Raw genomic sequence first — 23,354 nt, 5'->3', positions numbered from 1 at the left:
GCCTGTAATTACGGCAAGTGCTTTGCAGTCCCTTGTTGCCAGACAGCAGCAAAGGCTTCAGCACCCACTCCAACTACATTTGTACAGAATAAAAGATTTAAAAGCCACCAATTTCAAACAGAAACAGTGCAGTAACCCAGGGGTCAGTGAGCTGTGTGGCCCAGCTCCACCTGCTGAGGCAGGGGTTTGGGGTCACACTTTTGGGGGCACAACCATCTCTGCTGCACAAGGCTGGGGACTGATCTGGGTGTCTAACAGCCCCTGCTATAACACACTAACGAGCAGTAAGGATCAGAGAACAGTTAGAAAAGTTTACTGATATTCCCAAAATATATTTCATTTTATATCATGATGGAGCTCTCAACAGCAGCCAACTGCTTCCACAGGCAAAAAACCCCACACTAGTCAGTCTAACAGGAATGCTCTCAGAGGCCACAGCACAGAAACTCCTTCCTCAGCCCACAGGAGCAGGTCCTCACTGAGTTTTGGCTGTCATGAGACTTCAGTAACATGCTCCTGGGCACACTCTTCACGTGGCCCCCTCCCCACCAGTGTGGTTCAGACAGCAGACCCACTGAACCCCACAGCTCCATCCACAGCAGGGGTTCTGCTCCCAAAGTTTTTCTTCTACTGTTTCTGGGCTGCCTGTTCTTTCAGCTGGTTGACAAGCTCCTCAGCATACACCTTGAACAGTGGGACAGGGTCCTGCAACAGAGCAGAGGGGACACCACTGAGAAGGAGTGAACCTGAGCAGCAGCAAGGGGTGCAGTGCAGTGGGGAGCCCAGGGAGTGCTGACAGGAAAGAAAAGGTAAAACCAGAGGAAGATGTGACCAGACACAGCTGCTGCTCAGCTCTCTGGCCCTCCCTCAGAGATGACAGGCACCTGTGTGGGACATTCAGCAGCTTCCCCAGTCCTGACAGCACGTGAGAAACATCAGTAGCTCCCAGGGATCCCTTTCCTTCTAGAAAGCTTCCCTCCCTCCCTTCCCTCGTTGTCCACCATCAGAGCTGTCCTGAAGCACATGGGTGAACATATCCCTGAAGAAGCTGGAGCCCCACAGGGTTTGTGGCTCAGGACTGCTCAGCTCAGCTGGATGTGCAGCCACCACACCTCAGTGCTGAGCACTGCCTCAGGAACTCACCTTTTTCTCCAGGAGCCTCTGTTTTTCTATGGCTTCTTCCAAGCTCAAGCCAACCCATTCAGCTTCCTCTTCTGGGATCACAAATTCCTGTGGTAAAAGGAGAAGCAGGTGGCACAATCTTTGCAGGTGGCCAAGAAACAAATCCTCTCTGTGCCCAGGAGATAAAGGTGATCCAGTAAGAACCTTACAATGGAAAAATCTTATAACGCTCTTCCCTCATTTCTGGCAACCAAAGCCCACTTCCCTGCTCTCCTCTTTCCTTAGCAGGGGTCCTGCTTTATCTGATGTGCAGTTGCAGCTCTCCTTTGGGTAGTTCTGGGGCCATTTCTCAGCACAGCTCCATGGACTGTGCGTGCTGGTGATGTTTCCACGCTGGCAGGCACCCCCAGCTCACAGACCTGAACACCCAGGGGCACTCTGGGCTCCTCACTGCAGGGTCAGTACAAATCCCTGCTGCTTTGGCAGTGCCAGCTCCTACCTGTGCTTACTGCAGACCCTCCCTGACCTCAAATCACAGCAAACATGCTCCTTGCTGTGCTCCTAAAGGAGAACCTGGTGATGGTTGGATTTTCTCTGCCACAGGCCAGGCCCCCACCTTGTACTTGTCGTAGATGGCCTCTCTCTTGGCCGGGTCGTCGGGGTGCAGGCGGGGGTCCCTCCGCGCCAGGCGCAGCAGCATCGTCCGCTTCAGGTCCATCCCCAGCTTCGAGCACATGTCGGCCTTGGGGGTCTGGGGGAAGGAGAGCTGCAGTCAAACTGCCCCCAGGGCCCAGCTGGCAGGGGGCACACTGGCCTGCCAGCACTCAGACAGCACTGGGAGGTCATCTGTGCGCTCCAGAGGCGCTCAGGACACGCTGTGAGAGCGGGAAGATCCGCTGGGTTTGTTCCGGAGCCACTTTGATCGTGGTTCTGGTTTTTGATATCAAGAGCTCCAGCCAAGAGGGTACTAAAGGCTGGGAGCCTGAGGCCTGCACTAAAACATTAACAGCAGCAGCTGTTCAGCCTGGAGGAGACTGAGGGGACAACGCTCATCCCACTTCCCTGGGGAGTCTCTTCCATCACCCAACCACCCTCTGGCTGAAGAACCTTTCCCTGACATACAACCCAACCTCCCAACCCGACTTCAGGCCATTCCCATGACTGTGCTGAGGTGGAAATTCAAAGGAGTTTAGTTTAGTCCATCATTCCTCTGCAGCTTCCTCAGCAGGGACAGTGGGGAGGGGCAGCTCTGATCTCTGCTCTGTGTGAGCAGTGCCAGGACCCAGGGAATGGCTGGAGCTGTGTCAGGGCAGGCTCAGGTTGGATCTCAGGGAAAGGTTCTTCCCCCAGAGGGTGGTTGGCACTGAACAGGCTCCCCAGGGCAGTGGGCACAGCCCCAAGGCTGCCAGAGCTGCAGAAGTGTTTGGACAGTGCTCTCAGGGACAGGGTGGGATTGTTGGGGTGTCTGTGCAGGACCAGGGGTTGGACTTGGATGATCCTTGTGGGTCCCTCCCAGCTCAGGACACTCTGACTCTGTCCCACCGCCCTCCATCCCGCAAGAGCAGGTGAGCACAGCCCCACCAGCCGCACCGGGAGCTCCTGAGCACCTTGAGGATGTAGAAGTCGAAGCCGAAGGCGGCGTCGATGAGGTCGAGGGTGCGCATGGTGACGGTGATGGTCAGCGTGGCGTCCAGGATCTCGCTGTAGAACTGCCGCTTGAACAGCTGCGGCTTCCACGTCTTGGGCAGCCTGGTGGAGAGCTGGGCACGGCCGGGCCGTCAGTGCCGGGGCCGCTCTGCCGGTCCCCCCCCCTCCCCCGGTTCCGGTGACCCCGGCCCGGGCTCCCCTACCTTGTCGTTCCTGGCGTAGCGGAACCCGCGCACCCAGCCCTCCCCGCCCCACAGCCCCTCGTTGGCGGCGGGCGGGAAGTACACGGGCACCGGCACGTCCTGCACGCGCTCGCGGGCCCCGGTGCGCGGGTTGCGCCGGTAGCGCTCGCCGTGCGGCCGCCAGTGCACCGGCGTGGGCGGCGTGTCGTCCTGCAGCGAGGCCAGGAAGTGCTGCGGCAGCCGCGCGCAGATGCCCTCCCGCAGCCGCATGGCCGGCCAGAGCCGCGGCGGGAACCGGTGCAGCGGCATCGCCCCCGGGAACAGGACCGGGACCGGCACCAGCACCGACCGCAGGCACCGGGACACCGGGACACACACCGCCCGCTCCGCCGCTTCCGCTTCCGCCCCCTGCCCACGGCGGCCGCGAGGGGCCGCGCCGCGCCCGCGTTTCGCCTGGTCCGTGCGAGGCGATGGCGCCCCGGGGGGGAAGCCCAGAGAGAGGACGGACAGGACGAGCGATGGGCTGAACTAAAACACACGGGCTGCGCCTCAGCACGCTCGTGGGAACGGCCTGGAGCGGTGCCAGGGGAGCTGGGGTGGGATGTCGGGGGAAGGTTCTTCCCCCCCGGAGGGTGCTCGGGCACTGAACGGGCTCCCCAGGACGGCGGTCCGAGTTGGTGTCCCCTCAGGCTCCTCTTCTCCGGGCTCAGCCTTTTAGTGCAGGTCTGAAGATACCAAGAGGTCAAGAAGTTTTCGGACAAGGCTGTCAGGGACAGGGTGTGATTGCTCGGGGTGTCCTGTGCTGGGCCAGGAGCTGGTTTGGTGATCCCCGCGGGTCCCTCCCAGCTCAGGATATGCAGTGATTCCGTGCAGAAGAACTTCTTCACACCGAGGGGGTCAGAGCGCTGGGACAGCTGCCCAGGGAGGGCGTGGAATGTCCCTCTGAAACCATCCCAAACCCACCTGGATGTGCTCCTGTGTCATGGGCTCCAGGTGGCCCTGCCTGGGCAGGGCGGTGGGACTGGATCATCTCCAGAGGTCCCTTCCAACCCTAATAATTCTGTGATTCTGGGCAGAAGAACTTGGTCACATTTGGGAGTGACAGAGCACTGGGACAGGTGCCCAGGGAGGCCATGGAATCTCCCTCTCCTGAGACATTCCAAACCCACCTGGGCTTGTTCCTGTGTCACCTGCTCCAGGTTGAACTGGATGATCTCCAGAGGTCCCTTCCAACCCCAATAATTCTGTGATTCTGTGACTGCAGCCACCACTTGCCTGCCCGCAAATACCGTCACCTTTATTAAATTATAAAACCATAAGCTTTAAAATTTACCGTATAAAATAATCACAGGTATTAACAGCAAAGAAAAAAAATAACCTCTTTTTTTTTTTTCTTTTTTCCCCCCAGACACAGGAATTTGCTCAGATTTTACCCAGAAAAATTAACACCCCCCCTTCTCCTGCAGGTACCAACCCAAGCTCGGGCCAGGCCAGCAGTTGGGGGAGGGGGCAAAGCAGAACGAACGATCAAACACAAAATAAACAATCACGTCAGTGGGATTTCTCACCCCAAAGCTTCTCCTGCTTTCCAGCACAGAAATCCCTGAAGGGAAAGGCCCAATGAGGAATTATTGCTTTCTATGGTAACCGGTGACGCTTGGCCACACCAGTGGCATCGGGTCACCCTGGCAGCACACAGCCACACTGGTGGCACCTGGGTCACACCAACAGCACCCACGTCACACCAGTGGCACCTGGGTCACACTGGCAGCACACAGGTCACACTGGTGGCACCCAGGTCACACTGGTGGCACCTGGATCACACTGGTGGCACCCAGGTCACGCTGGTGGCACCCAGGTCACAGTGGTAGCTGCTGGGTCACACTGGCAGCACACAGCCACAGTGGTGGCACCTGGGTCACACCAACAGCACCCACATCACACCAGTGGCACCTGGGTCACACTGGCAGCGCACCCAGGCCACACTGGTGGCCCCCAGGTCACACCGGTGGCCCCTGGCATGGACGGCACGGCTGTGAAGGAGCGGTGGTCGCCTCCACAGTGCTGGGGCCACAGCACCGCTGTGCAAACCAAGACGGGGGGGAAAAAAGTGCCTAAAAGTGGTTGAAGTTGGAGGAAGCCCTGAGGGCCCCACATCCCCACTCCTGCCCTGCTGTCCTGGATGGCAGCAGCAAACGAAAGACAAGGGACAGGGGTGGTGATGGGGGGGTGACAATGCTGGGTGCAGACGAGGCTCCTCTGCTTGTCCTGCACCTGCCTAAAAAGTGGGAGTTTGCAGAGGAAGGGGAGGCAGAGGGATAAAGTGCAGAGCTGAGCTGGGCACTCTTCAAAGCAAAGAAATAACCCCGAGGAGGCAAATCCTTCATTAGCAGCTCTTTCCTCCCCAAAGCCACCTGAGGGGCCCCCAGCAGCACACACCAGAACCACCACAGCTGGCATGAAACCAGCAAGGAACGATGGATTTGAGCCCTTTTCTGTAGAATAAGGATGGGCAAAGACAACTTCCCTGGTTGCCAAGCTTCCGCCCTTGCTTTCTGCGTGCCCTGAAGTAAGGCTAAGGTGAGACAGACGCTGCAAGAAAAGCCACCTGGGGAGACCATGGTGGTGCTCCTGGCTGGGGTGGGACACTGCTGTGGCCTCGGATCAGCCAGGACTCTGCAGCACATCCAGCCTCTGAGGCACAGCAGGCTGGAGGAGCAGGGCTGTACAGCTCAGGCACCATCCTGGACCACCCAGGCAGAGCTCTGCCCATGCCAAACCCCCCAAAAAGGAGGAAATCAGTGAATCCGTGCACCACCAGCAGCCTGGCTCCTTACAGAGCTCAAGTTCAACTTAGACTAAACCCTGCACTGCTGCGGGTTTCACAGCTCTGGCTGAGGTGCTGCTGCTGCCTCTTGCGTGTCCCCACATGGAGTTTTTCACATTCCTGCCAAGTCTGATCCTGAATCCAGGGCCCAAGTTCCAGTCTCATTTTTTCCCCCTCAGAATCAGGACCAGGTAAGAGCAGCAGCACCTGTTTCACAGGGAGAAGGGCTCCAGACCCCCGTGGAGGTTGAGGCCAAGGGCCCAGCGCTCCCAGAGATCAGCTCCCTCCCTCCCCAGCAGCACCAAGGGCACGCAGCAGCATTTGCCCCCCAGATCGGAAGAACTTCTCTGGGGTTCAAATGCTGACTGCAGGATGGCAGGGGAAGCCCCTGTCCCACAGGCCTCTGCCAGGACAGGGGTCACAGAGAAGAGCCCAGCAGCCAAAGCCTTGGCTCCAGCTCAGCATGGGCAAAGCCCAAGCCTCATGGATGCAGCAGGGGGGAAAAAGGGTTGGCGATTTCCCCCAGGGCCATGGGGAGGTGGGGGACAGGCTACTCCTTGATCTGGAACCACGAAGAGCCTGCCCCACCCCAGCAGAAAAGCAGAGGTGGCCTCAAACTCGCCCTCCACAAGACCAGCCCACCATCTTCACCTTTAAACCCAGTCCACACTGGGCCCTCCTGGCCAGGGGATGAGCAGTAAGAGGATTGACCATGTGCGAGGGGCAGCCCAGGCAAAGAGCAGCTTCCCCAGCCCTCCACCCCCACGAGAGGGAGCCGGGCAGGTCAGGTCACAGCATAGAGCTCCTCACGGTCGTTCTGGCAGATCTGGTAGCGACAAGTGAGCTTCTTGGACCAAGCCCAGGGCTTCTTATGCTTGTCCCGAGGAGGGAGCAGGAAAGCGACACTGCAGGCCACCAGCACGTGCCAGATGCTGTGGGTGTAGTAGTAGTTCTCATTGGTTTCCATGAATGCATACACTGAGATGGCAATGAAAGCCAAGGTGATCCCTGGGAGGAGGTAGAAGACCCAGCGCTTCCACGAGGAGGGGTAGCAGTGCCTGCGTTTGGTTCCGTGGTGAACCTGGGAGGGGTCAGAGCACACAGGGGTTGAGCACCCAAGCAGAAGCTCAGGCAGGGGCTGCCTGACCCTGGAGCATCTGCCAGCCTCCCAGCAACAGGGTGTGCTGCTGCCCCTCAGAAATGCGGCCTCCCCCCTTCCTGGGCCCTTCTCTTGCGGGCAAAAGGCACCAAAGCCCAGCACAGATGCCGCAGGTCCTGGCCAGGGCAACAGCCAAAGGCTTTGGGACAGCCCTGCAGCTCCAGGTGTGCACTCACTGGACTGTGTTGAGACCCAGAACAAAGGGATTTCTGGGATTTCTCAGCCAGTGGAGGGCTGGAAGGTGAAGCCCTTGCCCTGCCCCTTCCACCTGGGTGTTTCAAGGTGACCAATGACATGCCTGTGGATGGGCTGGAGCCTTGGGGCTGCTCTGCCACCATCATTCTCTGCAGGGGAGCAAAGGGCAGCAGATCCTGCCTGGCTGCCTTCACTTACCCACGCTGCAATCATGATGACGAGGGCGAAGAGGCAGGGACCCATCATGTTCCACACCCCTCTGCGGTCCAGCTGCAGGGACATGGCAATTAACAAGGTCCCCAAGATGAAAAGGACCTGCAAAAGAGACACCACCACTACCACCAGCAGCTCATCTGCTGCCAGAGCACAGCCAGCCATGCCAGAGGCAGGGAGGACCTCTTCTCCTGGCCATCCAGCCCTGCATCCATGCAACAGAACCCACAAACCTTTCCCCCAAACCTCAGGCCCTCCAAGCATGCAGGTTCACGAGCCAAACTCCTGGGGCAAAACAACCCACTGGTTTGAAAATCAGGGTGGCACTGGGTGACAAACAGGCTTTGTCAGCGGGCTGGTCATTAAATACAGGGGTGTGAGGGCTCAGCGTGGCCACCTGTGGCTTGGCTGGCTCAGGGCTGGCCGCGCCACGCGGGGTTACCCGACACTCACGTATTTCAGGATCTTCTTCACCCGGGCCATGCACAGGATGGTCACCCAGATGGACACCACGGAGCCCAGGAAGTCACAGTACTGCAGCGTGTCGTAGTCCATGATGCACAGCACCGCAACGCCCGGCTGGTCACACGCGTGGTAGAACTGCAGCCAGGGACAAAAAGCAAAGGTCAGGTGGATCCAGCAGCGCCACACGGCGCTCTGGGAAGGAGAGGCAGGAGAAGGCTCAGCCCACAGCAGGCAGTGCCTCCAGGAAGCTCCACCAAAGCACTGTGGCATTACAGAAAGCAAGAGAGAGCAAACATCAACCTGCACCCTCCCAGCAGCAGCCAGGAGCTCCTGGGACAGCACCTTTCAGTGCAAAATGCTCCAACCCCATCTCCATCCCTGGGGTCCCAGCCCCAAATATGAGCACCCTCAGTGTGGGCTGAAGATCCCAGGGAAAAGAACACCCCTTCCAGCTCTGAAACATTGTTGGAACGAGTCCAGAGAAGGTCATGAAGTTGGTAAGTGGAGTGGAGCAGCTCCCCAGTGAAGACAGGCTGAGAATGCTGGGGCTGTTCAGCCTGGAGAACAGAAAGTTGTATGGAGACTCCACAGCAAACTTCCAGTATCTGAAGGGGGCTGTATGGAAGCTGGAGAGGGACTCTGCATCAGGAACTGTAGTGACAGGACCAGGAGTAATGGGTACAAATTGAAAGAGGGGAAATTTAGGTTTGATATTAGGAAGAAATTTTTTACTGTGACTGTGGTTAGACACTGGAACAGCTTGCTCAGGGACGCTGTGGATGCCCCAACCCTGGCAGTGTTCAAAGCCAGGTTGGATAAGGCCTTGAGGAGCCTGGTCTAGTGGGAGGTCTTGCTGCTCATGGCACAGGGTGGTTGGGACTGGATGATCTTTAGGGTCCATTCCAACCCCTTAACATAATTCCATGATTCCATGACGTGTCCATGGAGGTGCTTGTCTAATGATCCTAGAAGCTCCCTGTGGAGCTCCAGGATGGGCTGCTCTGCCAAGGACTTCTGTCTGGTGCAGCATTCCCAATGCTCAGGGGGAGCTGGAGGGGGACCCCACACAAGGCAGTCCCTACCGTGGAGAAGAACATGGTGTAGGTGTAGACAGAGGCCTCCACCAGGTAGTAGCGATAGACAGCGACTGCTATGGCTGGCAGGAACATGAGGTTGCTCAGGGTGAGCAGGAGGGCGGCCAAGTTCTGTGCCCCGATGGACTGGGCCTTGGTGTCGTCCGTGCAGCTCCACCCGCCCCAACCTGCGGAGCAGAGAGGCTTCTGTGGATCCCACAGGCCCTGCCTTGTCATCCCACAGCCCTCAGCAGGAGCCTGGGATGCCTCAGGAGATGCAATCCCACCCTTGGACGGCCCCAGAGCCTCCTCTGCCTCGCTCCATCAGCCACTCACACTCCTCAGGATGGTCTCGTTACTCATCACGTGCTCTGCTGTGGGAAGTTGGGGAACCCCAGCAGAGCTCCAGGTCTGCTCTGAGGACACCCCCAGGTTGTTCCCATGTAGCAGAGGCCATCCTACATCCAGATCGGTACTTTCCATCCCCACAGCAACTCAACACACATGCTCCTTGCTGCTGAAACAGCATTCAAGGCTCAGGTGCTTCACATGGTGGTATGAGCTGGATGCAAGATCCCTGCAGGTCCCAGGAACCAGGGTGGAGAATGATCCCCAGCACTGAGGAAGCCACTGGGCTTCTTTCCTACCACCTGTAACAGCAGGGCAGACCCCAAACCCAGGTCAGGCTGCTCTGGGCCTTGTCCAACTGACCTTTTAAGATCTCCAAGGATGGGGACCTGGATACTGTGCAAAGACAAACAGCTCTGAGGGAGAAAAGATTGGTCTTCTTTGACTTAGGTGGCAGTCTCCTATGTCTGTGGCCTCCTGCCCTTTCCCTTGCTCCCCCCACCCTGCAGAGCCAGTTCCAGGGTCTCTGTAACCCCATGGGCAGCAGAAAGTGCAATTTGATCCCACCCCAACTCCTCCCAGGTGAACAAACCCACTGCCTCAGCCCACGGTGACACCCAGGGCTGCACAGGATGGTGGGAGTGAAAACTTCCTAGAGGACAGTGCCTGGCACAGGGCACAATTCTCAGCCTCTGACTGGATACCAAGGACTGAACTGAGACAGTCTCTATAAACACAAATCTGCATTTTTTAATTATTTAAATGCTTTTAATTAAAGATTAAGATGCCCATGCCCTCCTTTTGAGGAAAGGAGGTCAGCCTCAGGGCAGATGAGGGATGTGCAGGCACTCCATGGTCAAGGAGCTTAGTTAAAAGTAACATTCATCCCATTCCAGAGTCACTAGAGCAGCTCTGCCCCTCCCTGCCAGGCAGGGCCTGGGGAAGCTGCTCTCCCTGCTTTATTTCTGGGTCACCAATATGCAGATGGGGCATTTTGCTGCGAGTGATTCAGCGGAAAGCTGTCCTCAGCCTGATTCCCCAGTTCCCTTGAGGTGCTCTGTGCTTCCCAGAACCTGGCAGCCCTCGGGGAAATTAGGATGCTGCTCTCCCTCTCGCTCCTCACCCTTCATCAGCACTGCAGCAGGGAGGTCCTGGCTCCAGCCCAGAGCAGCAGGGAACCACAGTTTGCCTTGTCCTTCTGCTGAGAGCAGGTACCCAGAGCCACCCAAGCACAGCAGAGCTCATCTTCCCCACAGCACAGACTGCACCATCCTCTCAGGCCATTAAGATAATTAGCAGCTGACACAGATGTTCCTCCTCCAGGGGCACCTCCGAGTCTGAGGCTTTTGGCAGGAGACAGACAGGGACTCGTTGTGTCCCCTACCAGGAACCTACACAGCAAACCTCCCTGAAAGGCACGGGCTCTGACACAGGCACTTTCAGGCTCCCTAATCTCTCTGGGGATGCTCAGAGCAGCTCTCCAAGCCCTGGGAAGCCTCCAAGCCCCGTTCCCCATCACCCCTGGGGCGTCCTGTGTTTCCCCACACTGCGCTGCCCCGGGCACTGTGACGCTGGCAGCCACAGCAGACCCCGGGCTCCCCATCCCAAACACCACCACCCTACAAAGAATCCCCCCCTCGGGGGGGATGGCAAAGCTTCCCAGGAAGATGCACTCACCGGCCTTGCAGCTGCAGGCAGCGTAGAGGTACCCGTGTCTCCTCAGGAGGCTGCACTGCCCGTAGGGGCCGCAGTCGTTGAAGCAGGGGGTGAGGTACGCGAACACCGTCACTTTGGCTTCTGCACTGGGACATTCTCTGCAAGGACAGCACATCCCCTTGGCACCCCAGCCCTTTGGGCAGCCCTGAACCCTGCTCCCAGGGGTCTAACCGTGCTCCTGTGTGTAAGCTCCCTGCTGTTTTGAGATCTGCTCCATCCCTCCTAAGACCTCAGAGCAGAGTCTGCTCCCTCTCCACTTGGACTGCCAAACTGATGTCCAGGTGGGTGTCAGCTCTCCCCAGACCCCCTTGACAGACCAGTGTCACCACCACTCTTCTACATCATGCACTCATCCCAGCAGGCAGGCAGAGAGGCAAACTGCAAGAGTACGGGCACAGCTGCCTGCATCTCTAAGACCTCCCACAAAAGGATAACAGCAGCAATTATTTCCCAATTTATCACCTCAAAATCCACCAGTGGAAAGGGAAGCTCACCCAGGCAGACTCTGCCACCTGCAGTCTGCATGACATGTGCCAGCTTGACACTGGTTAGGCTGTTTGGGTGCCCACTGCCTCCCACCTCCCAGAGGTGAGGACGGAGGGTCAGTTTTGCTCACACAAGCCAAGGCCAGTGTGATTTGCAGGCAGAGTGCTCTGAACAGGCCCCAGGGTGGGATGACACACTAGACTCACCCCTGGCCCTTTGGGCAGAGCAGCTGCAGGGACAGGAACCAGTCGTCAGTCTGCGGGTACAGGACAATCAGCATCGCCTCTGCGGAGGCCGTGCTCACGCGCAGAGGGTAGCCCTGGGAAAAAGCTGGAAGAAAACAGGGTGCTGTGATGGACCAGACTTGGGAAGAAGGGCCCACAACAACCCCAGGGTGAGACTGATCACACAGGAATCAGATGCTTCAGTGGCTCCTTGCTCCCATGCTCAGGGGGCACCAGGGGGATGGAGAGGACCCTTGTTTTTTCATTTATCTCAATTCTCAGTACCTGTCTGCACAGCACAGGGCACCTGCAGCAGCCTGTGGGCTTGGCTAGTCCTCCAGTGCAGAGCTTAGCTTCTCTGCACACCAGCAATACCTTGACCATGCCCAAACCTCCTGCTAAGAAGGCTGGAAGAGCCCCAGCTGGTAACCAGACCTTCCTTTGGTGGAGGCTAACTCCTGGTTCCAGACCACCACCTGCACCCCAGCACCCTGGGAATGTGCCAGCACGAAGACCTTGGGGGGTCTATGGTGAAATCAGCTGCCAGGGACACCCCACAAAGTCCTGAGTCAGCTGACAGCCCACGAGGTCTAAAAGCAGAGCAGTGAGATGCCCAGCTGAGCTGGTGGCAGGTGCCAGCCTCTCCTACCTGTGCTGCAGTTCCGTGTGGCGTTGAGGGACAGCACCGGGGAGGCAGCACTCACACATCCAACCACGGTGGCATTGGCCAGGCTCACAGATGTCTGTGCAAACAGAGCAGTGTCCCATGTCACAGCACCCCAATGCCATCCCCCTGCACTGTTCATCTCCCTCAGGGCCCATGGCAGCAGCAGGTGACAGTAAATCCTGCAGGTCACCCACCAGTTCAGCAGGTTTCTGACCAAACCCATGTTCGCCTCACCCTGCGCTGCCATCGTGTTATGTGGTGGCTAAAAGGCAAGACACCCTCCTGGGGGAACTGCCCCAAAGCTGGGACACTCACACGTCACTTCAACACCAGCACAGGGCGGCACAAGCCAGAGGCTGCAGGACATCAGGGCTGAGCCCTGCTCCAGTTTCATAAAATTTCAGGTGGCTGATTTTGGGTAGGGGGGTGTCACTGAAGGAGCCTGGGAATCAGTGACTTGGGCAGGAACATCCCTGGGTTTCCCTGTTCAGCCTCCTCTCCTGGTGGCAAGGAGCCAGGCTCCCGTGGAGAAGATGGCACTGCAGCTGCTGCCCGTGTTGTCTCCTCTGCGTCACTGCCACCACACGCTGCACACTGTGGCATTTGAATTGGAGCAGGTGGGACACACTGGGAGCAGCTAAAGCAGGCTCAGAGTGTTTTGTAGCAACAGAGAGAAAGAGCAGTAGTCCCACAGCCCCTGAGGGGTGCTGGCAAACCCGCCCAGGAGCAGGGACAAAGCCCTGCAAAGGGGACACGATCCCATCAGTCAGCCCCCGCACCTTGTTAAGCAGCAGACTGACCACGAGGGAACCCCCGCTGTCCATGCCGGTGTTCAGGTTGAGCAGGAGCAGGGTCGGGGACAGGGAGTTCACGGGCACGCTGGGGCCGTTGAGGAGCCTGTAGCGCACGGACACAACGTCCAGGTCCTCACGCACCACGGGCTGGTTCTGCAGGCAGGAGCTCCTCTGGCCAGATGTGTTGCGTGGAGCCTCTCCAGCAGCCTGGGCAGAGCTCCCTGCTGCCCCTGTGGTGCCTGGCCTGGCACCAGCCTGGCTCTGGTTTAGGCTGATGAAGTTAAGGAATGAACTGGCACTTCCTGGCCTGCAAACTGTAAAGCAGAAGAAGGAGAGGAATCAGCACATCCAGGACCAGCACCTCACCCAGGCAGACCCCAGCAGCTCCAGCCCTCCACGTGATAGCACAGACTGGGGGGGTTTCATGCACTGCAGCACTGGCTGCAGCCCCTGAAGGGCACCACCTCTGCAGGGGGAGCATCCACAGGCTGGGACACTGCTGGAAGCCAAACAGCAGCACAGTGGGTGGAGCTGGAGGGACAGGGTAAAAGAAGAAGGGGGTACACAGCATCATCAAGGTACCCAGGGACTACTCACTAGCCAGCAGCAGAGCTGGGCACTCAGCTGTCCCAGAGCCACAGGCTGCATGAAAGTCTCTCCCAGCTCCCCAGACATGAGCAGACAAGGCTGAGCAGAAGGGAGAAGCCAACGCAGTGAAGCTACAGGCACAAGCCATCACGTTGTGGCAGATGGAGCTGAGTGTGACACTAAAGAGTCCCAGTGCTGGAGCCTGTCCATTGCTCCCAAAGACTCTTGTGCTCTCCTCTAACACCTGTGCCAAGTATTCCAGCACACAAGGATGAGGCTCTGCTTTGAGGAGGGGATGGCAGAGCCCCCAGCAGAAGAAAACCTTAAAAATGTACCTAGTTGGTGAGTTTCCAGGAGTCAAACAGGGATTATGGTCAGGTAATGGGATGCAAAGGCACCACAAGGGACTTGTGACCCCCTGAGTCACAAGGTGTCACCTGAAATGGCAACATCCCCTCACTACAACCCCAGACATTTCCCCAGGTAAACCTCTGTGAGATGGTTTCCTGCCCGTAGCCTGCTTGTGGCCAGTTGATAGTCAACACAGCATTAGTCTGGTACACCCACCCCAGACTATTCTCCACACCAAATCTTAAGCCAGCCACTGCTTCCCAAATGACCTTTGGGAAAGGTCATTGCTTCAGAGACCCTGAACTTTTCAGGCATTTCCAAAACAGGCAGCTCTAGCAAGTACCACTCTGGAGCCTCCACTTTTGACCCCAAAGCAAGCAACAATTAGGCCTTGGGCCTGCAAGAGGAGGCAAACCAGCATGCTGGGGAATGCAGACCAGCACAGCCAGGCACCCAAAGGCCCAGAAGGGACACAGCAGACACACAGTTCCCTCTGGTCCTTCCCACAGGGCTGGAGGAAGCAGGATCCCACCTGTGAAAGAAGCCAGCATCTCCACAGACACGCTGGCATTGGCAGTGCCGAGACTCTCCACCATGATCTGCAGCCACTTCTCCCAGGGGGGCGAATCCAGGGCCAGGCTGCAGTTTGCACTCCCTGTGCAGGTGAGGGTCTTCTGGAAGGACTGGGGCAGTGTGATGGAGCCCAGCACCACCCGCACAGCACACGCTTTCTGGTCGCTTGTCAGGCAGCTCCGCAGCTGGAACCGCATCCCTGCGGCGTGTTTGGGGACGAAGACCCTGCGGGAGGAGGGACCAGCAGTTTGCAGAGCTTGTACTCTCAGTGCAAGCCAGCCACGACGCACCACAGTCCCCAGGGCTTTGTGGCTGCCCTGGCTGGTGGTGTTGAAAATCTTTCCCAAGGGAAAACATCTCAAAGAACTAAAATTCCCGCAGTCAAACCTCTACGACCACCTGGGAAGACTCGGAGAAGGGTGCTTGTGTGCTTCCCTGTGCCAACCCTACCACTGCTGCAGGGAGCTCAGCAGGCAGGCTCAGAGAGCCCCCACAGCTCCAGCCCCACGTGGGAACAACAGTGGCTATTCCCCCCGAGCAGCTCCCGTGGGGAAATCCCTCTCCCCGCCGTGCCCCTCTGCCCACCCGCCGCTCTCACTCACTTGACATGCAGTGGCTTAGCAGGCGAGACAACGGTGTGTGGCGTGGGGACACCGGGCTCCAGCACAGGCATATCAGTGAGCCTGAGCACAAACATATCTGCCTGGAACATATAGGGGCATGGAGTGGAGAAACCCTGCGGGAGGGGAGAGCACAGGGGTCAGCTGTGGCTGTGAGGAGACACACGGGGCAGGGCTCCACGGGCGGGACCCTCACCTTCACCTCGATCCTGCCGGCAGCCTCGGGCAGGTGGGCAGCGATGAACCAGTCCCCTGCAGCGGGGGTGGAGACGTTCACAAAGGTGGTGTTCTGCACAGCGCTGCTCAGGGTGATGCTGATGCTGTAGGAAGGACGGACGGTGGCGTTGGCAGGGAAGCCGGTGCCCAGAGGGTTAATCACGGGAGGGGCTCCGTGGCGAAAGTGCCTGCGAGAGAAACCAGAGTGCCAGTGAACCAGGGGATGTACAGACACTGGAAAGATAAAAGGGGAGACAAACTCATCAGGGGACACCCAGGTCGGCCTGGGATCGGACAGGGAGCAGGCTGGAAACCCCCACATGTCCAAGTGGGACACAAGAGCCCTCATTTTCATCTGGTGAGGGCTGGCTGCTATTAGCTTATCCAGGATTTATTTAGAGATTGCTTTAACTTTGCTGATTATTAAGATAAGGATTAACATGGCTCCATCAAGCCTGGAAGCAAATTTCCAACACTTACTAAGGTTAAACCCCAGCTGCAAGACTACTTCTTTACAACCATCAGCAAATTCCCCTTATAGGGGAAGCCATCCACAAAGAGCTTTCGTTTTCCAGCTAAGATCTGAATCTCCCTATTTCCTCTTTTAAGGAGGGTAGACAGACAGACTAAAAAGATGCTTACAAGGAGGCCCATCTTGCAGACTTCAGTAGCCCAGCACTTCTGCTTTCCAGATAAGCAGCCCAGTGTTTGAAGTACCAGGAACATATGCAGTTGAGTAACATGCAAGATATTTATTCAGTCAATTTGGCATTTAATTTGCTCACTTTCGGGCTGCTCTGCAACAGAATGTAATGGGCCCAGGAAGCAAATGTGACAGGTGGTATGTCATTACCCCTTGGAGCTTTCTGGGTTAGCCTTTGTTTCTTAGGGGATCATTTAGCTGCTGTCTTGTCCCTCACATCCCCCAAAGTACTGGAAACCTTTCTGGGAAGCAGAAAGCCTGTGCCAGGCTGCTCAGGAGAGCAACTTCTAAGAGCAATGCTCTGTGCCCAGGACAGACCAGGGAAGCACAAGCCAAACAGCTTCAGTCACCCCCAAGACCTCTGTGAAGTGGGTGCCAGAGACCCACGTGTCTCCATGGGCACAACCTGCCCAGGAAACCTGCCACCCTCCAAAAATGCTTACAGGTTTTTGACCTCAAATCCTCTAACAAGTCCAGTACTGCTTTAACCCCAATTCTTGCACTGAAATTGCATTTGCAATATTCTCATGCTCTTATGCCTGCAGGACATGACATTCCTCTTCTACCTCTGCTCCACACACCCCCACAGTCCTCCCAGAGTGCCCCCAGTCTCTTCAGTTCCTCCCTACTGGGGAGTTTGTCCACATGCAATCAGTTTGGGTCCACTCAAGCCCCCTGTAGTCCTGCCACATCCCTCGGCACCATGGGCAGGGTCCTGCCAGGCACAGAAAGGTCCAGGAGCACCTCTGTGTGAACAGCAGACCATCCTCTCTGTGAAGCTCTCTCCAGTGTCTCTAAAGGGGTCTCTTGGGCACCAGGTCCAACAGGCAGCCCCAAACTCACTGGTAACATGAACACAAAACACTCCTGCAGGTTTAAACACAGATCCACTGATTGTGCATGAAGAAACTGCGGCTCCTGCAGCTGAGGAACAGGTGCCCAACCTCCTACAACCAACCAGACCCAGCGTGAGCGACCAGGACAAGAGGAACTCGTGCCCACGTGGGCCAGCCCTGGCACAGGGACATACATACACTGTGATCTCCATGCTGGTGCACTCGGGTCCTTTCCCCCGGGATGCCTGCAGGAGCCAGCGGAGCAGCACAGTGTCTTCTGGCACGTGGAAGTGGAAGAGCTTGGCGTTCCCATACCAGCTGTAGAAGGACAGCTTCTGTGCACTCTGGGAGAAGTACTCGGACACATACAGGGAGTCTGGAAGGGAGAGAGCACAGCAGTCGGTGGGGGAGCTGCTGAGGGCAGGCTCAAGGGCTTTATCCACCCACAGAAGCACACAGGAAGCTTAATCTTGCTGGAGAGGAGCCTTCTGTGTCCCTGATTTCTCATCCCAGTCCCACTAGATATGTGGTGATCCATGATATTCCCCCAGCCAGAACCACCCACACCCCTGCTATGAACCATCACCCAGAGAAGGAGAACACTGAAAGATGCCTAAAGTATGCTCTGAGAGATGTGCTCTGAAGACGAGAGACCACCAGAGACACCAAGGAGGAGGAAAGGTTGATGGCAGAAGGTGATGGAATAGGCAGCAGCAAACCCTGGGGCAGACAGTGCAGAGCAGATGGGTGCAGCTAGCACAGGGGGGCCCTGGGCCCCAGCAGCAGTTTATGGTGCCAAGAGGCAAGAGCTGTGCCCTTATCTGTCTGCTCAGTGCATGGGCTGATGTTTTACATGGACAGAGAGTGACATGACAAGGGGGATGCTTTTAAACCAAAAGGAAAAATTTAGATTAAATGTTAGGTGGAAATCCTTCCCTGTGAGGGTGATGAGACACTGGCACAGGTTGCCCAGAGAAGCTGTAGCCACCCCATCCCTGGAAGTGTCCAAGGCCGTGTTGGACAGGGCTTGCAGCAACCTGGCCTAGTGGAAGGTGTCCCTGCCCATGGCAGAAGGACAGATGATTTTTAGGGTCCCTTCCAATCCAAACCATTTTGTGATTATCTGTTTTACTCAGCTCAGGCACATGTAGCATCTTCCTGTGACACACAACACGATGAAAATTTCATGTGCTGCAAATGTAACTCTGCTTTTAGATAGATGCACCTTCCAAACTCTGAAGATTTTCCTAGCTGGAAGAAAGGCTGCTGGGATAGCAAGAACAGCCCCAGGGTATGCTGAAAGGGCATGCAAGAGGACAACAGCTACTCAGTCAAGGTGACATCAGGACTAACTATCCCTCCTTCCATCCCTCTGCCCAGCTATACCTACAGATCACCCCCAGCCTGATGATCATTTCACCTGCAAAGTTACACATTAATGAAACCAAGCAGACTGCAACTCAGGGCTGGAAAAGAAGCATCACACCAGAGCTGAGAAAGGGATAAAAGTGCACGGAGACAGCAGAGCCAAGACCATGCTGCCCCTCCAAAAACAAGGTTCACTCAGCAAGGGGGCAGAAGATGTCTTCACATCTCTGCAGAGTGCTTCCAGATGCTCCTTTTCTCCTTTGGAATTCTCTGGAGAGGAGAGAAACTATGGCACCTTTCAGAGGCAGTTTCATCATTTCTATTAGAGAATAAGTAGCCAGTGTGGGCTAACTTGCCTTCCTCCACTGCTGCACAGGGTCATGCTGGAAACACAGAGGACCCAAAAAGATGCCAGAGAAAGAGGAAAACAGTCCTCAAGTGGGACCAGATCCTTGGGATGTACTTCCTGCCAAGAGGAATCTAATCCTCACAGGAACTATGATTTGTGCCCCAAAGCAGGACAATCACTGGCCTGCACCCACGGCACTGCAAAGAGACAGGAGCGGTAATCATGGGTTTAACTCCCTGGCAAATTACCAAGCCAAAGCCTGCGGGCACCCTGCAAACCCAGCAGGGAAAGGAGGAAACGGGAGAGCAAGAAATACCAGCCACGCAAGCCAGCCGGAGGATTTGCTCGAGGAGGAAGAGCGCGGCCGCCCGACCTTGCCGCGGGGTCCGGCCGAGGGAGCAGAGCTTGCAGCACCTCAGTGCACGGAGGCAGGAAAGGTCATGGGGAAGGTGAGCCCCGAGCAGGACAGCCAGGAGTCCACAGCCCGTGGGCAGAGCTGTCCCCACTGCGGTCCCCACGCCGGGGTCACGCACAAAAGGGGCTTGTCAAGCAAATGCTCCCTGGCTGGAACTCCAGCGCAGTGCGTGGGGACTGCGGGCAAGAGCTGGCTGTGATCCCCTGCGAGCCCGGGAACATTTCACACACAAGGGCTACGGAAAGGAGCTTTCAGCAGTGGTTTCTATACCCCCAGCACACCCTGCATGCACTTGGCATGTTCCTTTCTGGCAGTCCACGGAGATCTCTGGGCACAGGATGAGGGCAGGCAGGGACACAAGGCGTGATTAGAGCTGGGAGAGCCCCAATCCTGCTCAGTGCAACAGGTCCCATCAGGCAACCTACAACCTGCTGCTCCAACCCCACCAGCTGTCAGCCACGGTCACCACCCATCCTGCACGTCCTCACAAAGCCAAGGCATGATTTGTGTGGTTTTCTGGGGAGCAGAGGGCAGGCAGACTGCAAAATTAAAAACTCCAGCAATCGGCAGTGCTATTTATTAAGGACTGGTCAATTATACGGAGGGAGCTCCAGCGCATTAGCAGGTCAAAGGCAGGCAGACCTGCCCTGCCCACGCACTGCCTGTCACCAGGTAAGCAGCAGCTGGGGCTGTGGACAAAGTCCACTGAGAAAGAGCTTCTTGTGGTGACAAGGGCCAAGCCCCCACTCACAGGCTGCGCTGGGCACCCAAGAGCTGCACCCAGAGAGCAGGTATGTGACTCCCAGGGCACCTCTGCCTGGGCTGACAAGGAAATACCACAGGCAGATAAACGGAACATCAGCAGAGAAAAGCCAGAAAGACAGGTCACAGCAGAGGAGGTGTGTCCTCTGGCAGCCTATTTGCATCGATAGAGTACTCTGGTATTTGCTGTGCTCCCTGTGTGTCCATCCCAATCTATTCAGCCTGCTTGGGAACACCTGGAAAGTCCCACTCGACTGTCCCATGACGTAAAACAAGCTTTAAACTGAGCAAGGGACCTGTCAAACTAATGCTGTTTTCATCCTCTCCCATGCAGATTTTGCATAAGCAGGTTTCAAATGTATTATGCAAAAAACAAAAGCGTTTTAAAGACAAACAGAATGCAGTAGAATCCCTGATGATGCTGAGAGGAGACGCGTTATTTCAATTTCAGAGTGAACAGTCACCTTGTACAGCTTGAGTTTGTTTGTCCAAAGGTGATCTCATGGTAGTTTTAGGAAATAATACCTTGACTAGTGGTTTCACAGGGCTTCCCACAAAGGGACGACTCTCTCATTTCAAAGCAGACGCTGTCTAAAGCTACAGAGTTGATGTTCAGCCCGATTGGAGACAAGACCGGACTATGTGGCAGGATGTTTGGCCATTTACAATGTAACAGAAAACCCCGTTCCTTTCCCCGGGGTCGAAAATCCACCCAGAAATGTTGCAGAGGGAGGGCCCCCCTCGCTCGTCTGTGGAGGAGCTGATCTTCGGCAGCGCCCAGACGTAACCCTACGGAGGCATTCCCTATGGAGGCATTCCCTATGGAGGCATTCCCTATGGAGGCATTCCCTGCAGAGCCATTCCCACAGCCGGCGGGACGGCGCCGGGACAAACCCAGCACCACACCTGAGGCACAGCGGAGCTCTCCAAGGGCTGGGAACCCAGCGAGCAGGATGCCAGAGCAGGGTGGGCCTGGGGCACGGGGCCATCTCGCCCCTGGCTCCCCGAGCAGAATCCACGCTCTGCGGACTCCGTGGAAGCGATAACCACCACAAACAGCGGATAACCACCGGATAACGAGCCGACCTCCGCGACGGGGTGAGCAGGTGAACAGCCTCACCTCCCCACACCTCTCCACCGCCACAGCAGCTGGCTGAGCCTCCGGAGAGAAGGGACATGGCCCCCCGCACCCCCAGCTCTGCCAAAAGCCCCGCTCCCGTCCATCCGTCTGGATGCGCTGGAAGTAAAGTAACCCAAAAACAAGGCAAAGCCAAGGAAAACAACCGCTGCCAACACAGCAGAACCCTCCGAGTCTGGCCCGACCTCTCGCTGCTCCGCAGGGCCGGCACAGGCGCTGCCCCCCCCGGGGATGCTCAGGAGCCGCCGAATCCCTCGGGAGAGCACGAAACCACCCCAAAGTCACCGCTGAGCCACCCCGGCAAGAGCCGCGGGATGCGGGGCAGCTCCCGGCGCTCCCTCTAACACAACCCAGCCGGTTTCCCACCGCCACCTCTCCCCTCTCGGGACCCCGCCGGCCGCCCCCGGCCCCGCTGAGCCCCTCCCCGGTCCCCCCGGCTGCCGCCGCGCCGGGACTCACCGGGGCCGGTGCGGTTTCCGCGGCCGGCGGGCAGCGCCAGGAGCTGCAGCAGGAGCAGCAGCAGCCGCGGCAGGGGCGGCCCGGCTGCCCCGGCCATGGCCATGGCCGCCCGTCCGCCGCTGCCCCGGCCCCGCCGCCCGCCCGCCCGCCGCGCACGCCGCCGCCGCCGCCGCCGCCGCTTCCGCCGCCCGCCCCGCCCCGCCCCGGACCGGCCCCGGACCGGCCCCCCCGCGGGACCGCCCCCCGAGCACCGCGAGCGAGGAGCCGGGGCTGCCCTGCCGAGTGCCGCCCCCGGGGACCGGAGCATCCCCCTGCGAGAGAGCCCCGGGGGAAGGAGGGGTGCGCGGTGGGGGTGCCGGTGGTGATGCTCCCCTGGGAGCCTCGTGGGTTTGCTTCTCGCTGCCGTGAAGGCCGAGTCAGATGGGGATTTAAGATCGGTTTAAGCTGAAATGACAAGTATTAGCACGCCTCGGTCATAACCGGGCAGCGCACTGTGCCCTCGCTTGGAAGGGAAATCACTGGGGAGGCTCAGCCCTGCAGAAGGGAAATGACTGGGGAGGATCAGCCCTGAAGTCTGAAGGGTGGTTTTATACTCGTTCCTAGAAAGTCCGATTGCCTTCTCTGCTCCCACGTATCTGCCGTGTTCATAGGACTCACGGGAGATGTGGCTTTTACGGGCATGGTCAACTCATTCTCTAATTTTGCAGCTGACTTCAAGAGTCAGGAATCTTCCCTCTTACATGCCTTTTCCTTGGGATACCTTCTGATGTGTTTGTGTTTCCCAGCAGAACAATGCAGCCTGGGAAATATCTCAGTCCTTGCTCAGGCAAAAATTCCATCACTCGAGGTCAGCTCGTTTGAGGACTTCAGACCTGTTTCCAGTCAACCACAAGCTCCCTGAAGATGGACTTTCTACTTCAGGAGCTGAAAATCTTTGCTTCTTGCTCTCATAGACCTGATACACCTGTGATAAGTTCATTAGGTATGGGAGGGAAATCCCATAGGGAAGTGCCAGTCCCTTCCTAGGAGGGCTGACATCACCAAAAGCCCAGTCAGAACACCTCATGTGCTCAGAGCTAGCAATGTCCTCATCTCATTTATGAGAATACTTCCTTGAAGTCAGCCCAGAAACTTGAGCACATAAAGCCTGGGATGGGAAGGGACTATTCTTCTTATTCCCAGCTTAAATTTTCTCACTCCTAGTTCATTTCCTTTTGTCCCTGTGTGATACTATCCTTGGATTTTCAGAGCTCTCCTTCTAAGAGAAGAACAAATCAATCCTCTGTTCTCCTTCTACATTAATTTAGCCTTCAACTCCACTTTTAAAGGTATCAACTCATCTTCAGTCAATCCTTATGAATTACTTTCCTGCAGTGCTCTTTCTACTTAGAGTTATTTTCCTCTTAAAGGAGAAAAACTGAGATTCAAAGTCAAAGATCTGAGCATTAATCAAGCTTATCTGACATAACACAGAGTCAGATCCACAGCATGTTACCAAAACCTATTTTTTCACAGCTTGTGTCCCTTAGGGTGGCTCCTGTTCCCCAAGAAAAGCACTCCAGTGTTCACTGTAGCTGTGAGGGGATGCTATAGGATGTGTCACCTCCAGACTGACAGCTGCTCCAAACACATGGAGACAGGAAAATGTTGTCATTGGCTCAGTGACTGTCTGGATTGCGCTGTCTCCTTTAGCTAAGCAGCCTTGCAACCTCAGTAGGGGTGAGTTTGGACCAGGGAGGGTCTCCCTTTTGCTGCAGAGCTGGAGTTGGAGCTGAAGCTGGAGCTGAAGCTGGAGCTGGAGAAGCTGAAGCTGAAGCTGGAACTGGAGAAGCTGAAGCTGAAGCTTCCTCCACTTCCA

General features: G+C 56.9%; 2 protein-coding genes across 4 annotated transcripts; both read right to left on the bottom strand.

Moving 5' to 3' along the window:
* Positions 1-291: 291 nt before the first annotated feature.
* On the bottom strand, positions 292-3,350 carry MRPL28 (mitochondrial ribosomal protein L28). The gene is made up of 5 exons (XM_050317231.1): positions 2,973-3,350; positions 2,730-2,882; positions 1,739-1,873; positions 1,144-1,230; positions 292-705 (listed from the first exon to the last, which is right to left on the bottom strand). Exons 1-5 carry the CDS (start codon positions 3,258-3,260, stop codon positions 628-630), a joined length of 741 nt encoding a protein of 246 aa, XP_050173188.1. The 5' UTR covers positions 3,261-3,350; the 3' UTR covers positions 292-627.
* An 872-nt stretch (positions 3,351-4,222) lies between these two features.
* PGAP6 (post-GPI attachment to proteins 6) lies at positions 4,223-21,631 on the bottom strand. 3 transcript variants are annotated; one of them, XM_050317220.1, is made up of 14 exons: positions 21,497-21,631; positions 17,204-17,381; positions 15,447-15,654; positions 15,233-15,366; positions 14,590-14,855; positions 13,104-13,432; positions 12,307-12,400; positions 11,640-11,763; positions 10,909-11,045; positions 8,893-9,071; positions 7,799-7,945; positions 7,331-7,447; positions 4,865-6,859; positions 4,223-4,665 (listed from the first exon to the last, which is right to left on the bottom strand). In XM_050317220.1, exons 1-13 carry the CDS (start codon positions 21,597-21,599, stop codon positions 6,563-6,565), a joined length of 2,313 nt encoding a protein of 770 aa, XP_050173177.1. In that variant the 5' UTR covers positions 21,600-21,631; the 3' UTR covers positions 4,223-4,665; positions 4,865-6,562. The 3 variants fall into 3 exon arrangements, with proteins under 3 accessions (XP_050173177.1, XP_050173176.1, XP_050173178.1); XM_050317219.1 differs by having other exon boundaries at positions 4,223-4,705; positions 4,905-6,859; XM_050317221.1 differs by having other exon boundaries at positions 4,223-4,705; positions 4,905-6,859; positions 15,233-15,333.
* Positions 21,632-23,354: the final 1,723 nt, after the last annotated feature.

This window comes from Myiozetetes cayanensis, unplaced genomic scaffold, assembly GCF_022539395.1.
Source record: "Myiozetetes cayanensis isolate MyiCay16 unplaced genomic scaffold, myiCay2020 scf20-37, whole genome shotgun sequence".
Taxonomy (NCBI): domain Eukaryota; kingdom Metazoa; phylum Chordata; class Aves; order Passeriformes; family Tyrannidae; genus Myiozetetes; species Myiozetetes cayanensis.
Note: the sequence above shows the minus strand (reverse complement) of the source record. Positions and strands in the feature narration are given on the sequence as shown.

Coding starts and splice junctions, on each gene's coding strand:
- MRPL28 (XM_050317231.1), bottom strand. CDS start 3,260: ATGCCGCTGCACCGGTTCCCGCCGCGGCTCTGGCCGGCCATGCGGCTG. Junction 2,883..2,972: donor GCTACGCCAGGAACGACAAG/GTAGGGGAGCCC, acceptor GGCCGTGCCCAG/CTCTCCACCAGGCTGCCCAA. Junction 1,874..2,729: donor TCGACTTCTACATCCTCAAG/GTGCTCAGGAGC, acceptor TCCTTCCCCCAG/ACCCCCAAGGCCGACATGTG.
- PGAP6 (XM_050317220.1), bottom strand. CDS start 21,599: ATGGCCATGGCCGGGGCAGCCGGGCCGCCCCTGCCGCGGCTGCTGCTG. Junction 15,655..17,203: donor ACCAGCATGGAGATCACAGT/GTATGTATGTCC, acceptor TTTCTCTCGCAG/GCACTTTCGCCACGGAGCCC. Junction 13,433..14,589: donor GATGCTGGCTTCTTTCACAG/GTGGGATCCTGC, acceptor TCTGCTTTACAG/TTTGCAGGCCAGGAAGTGCC.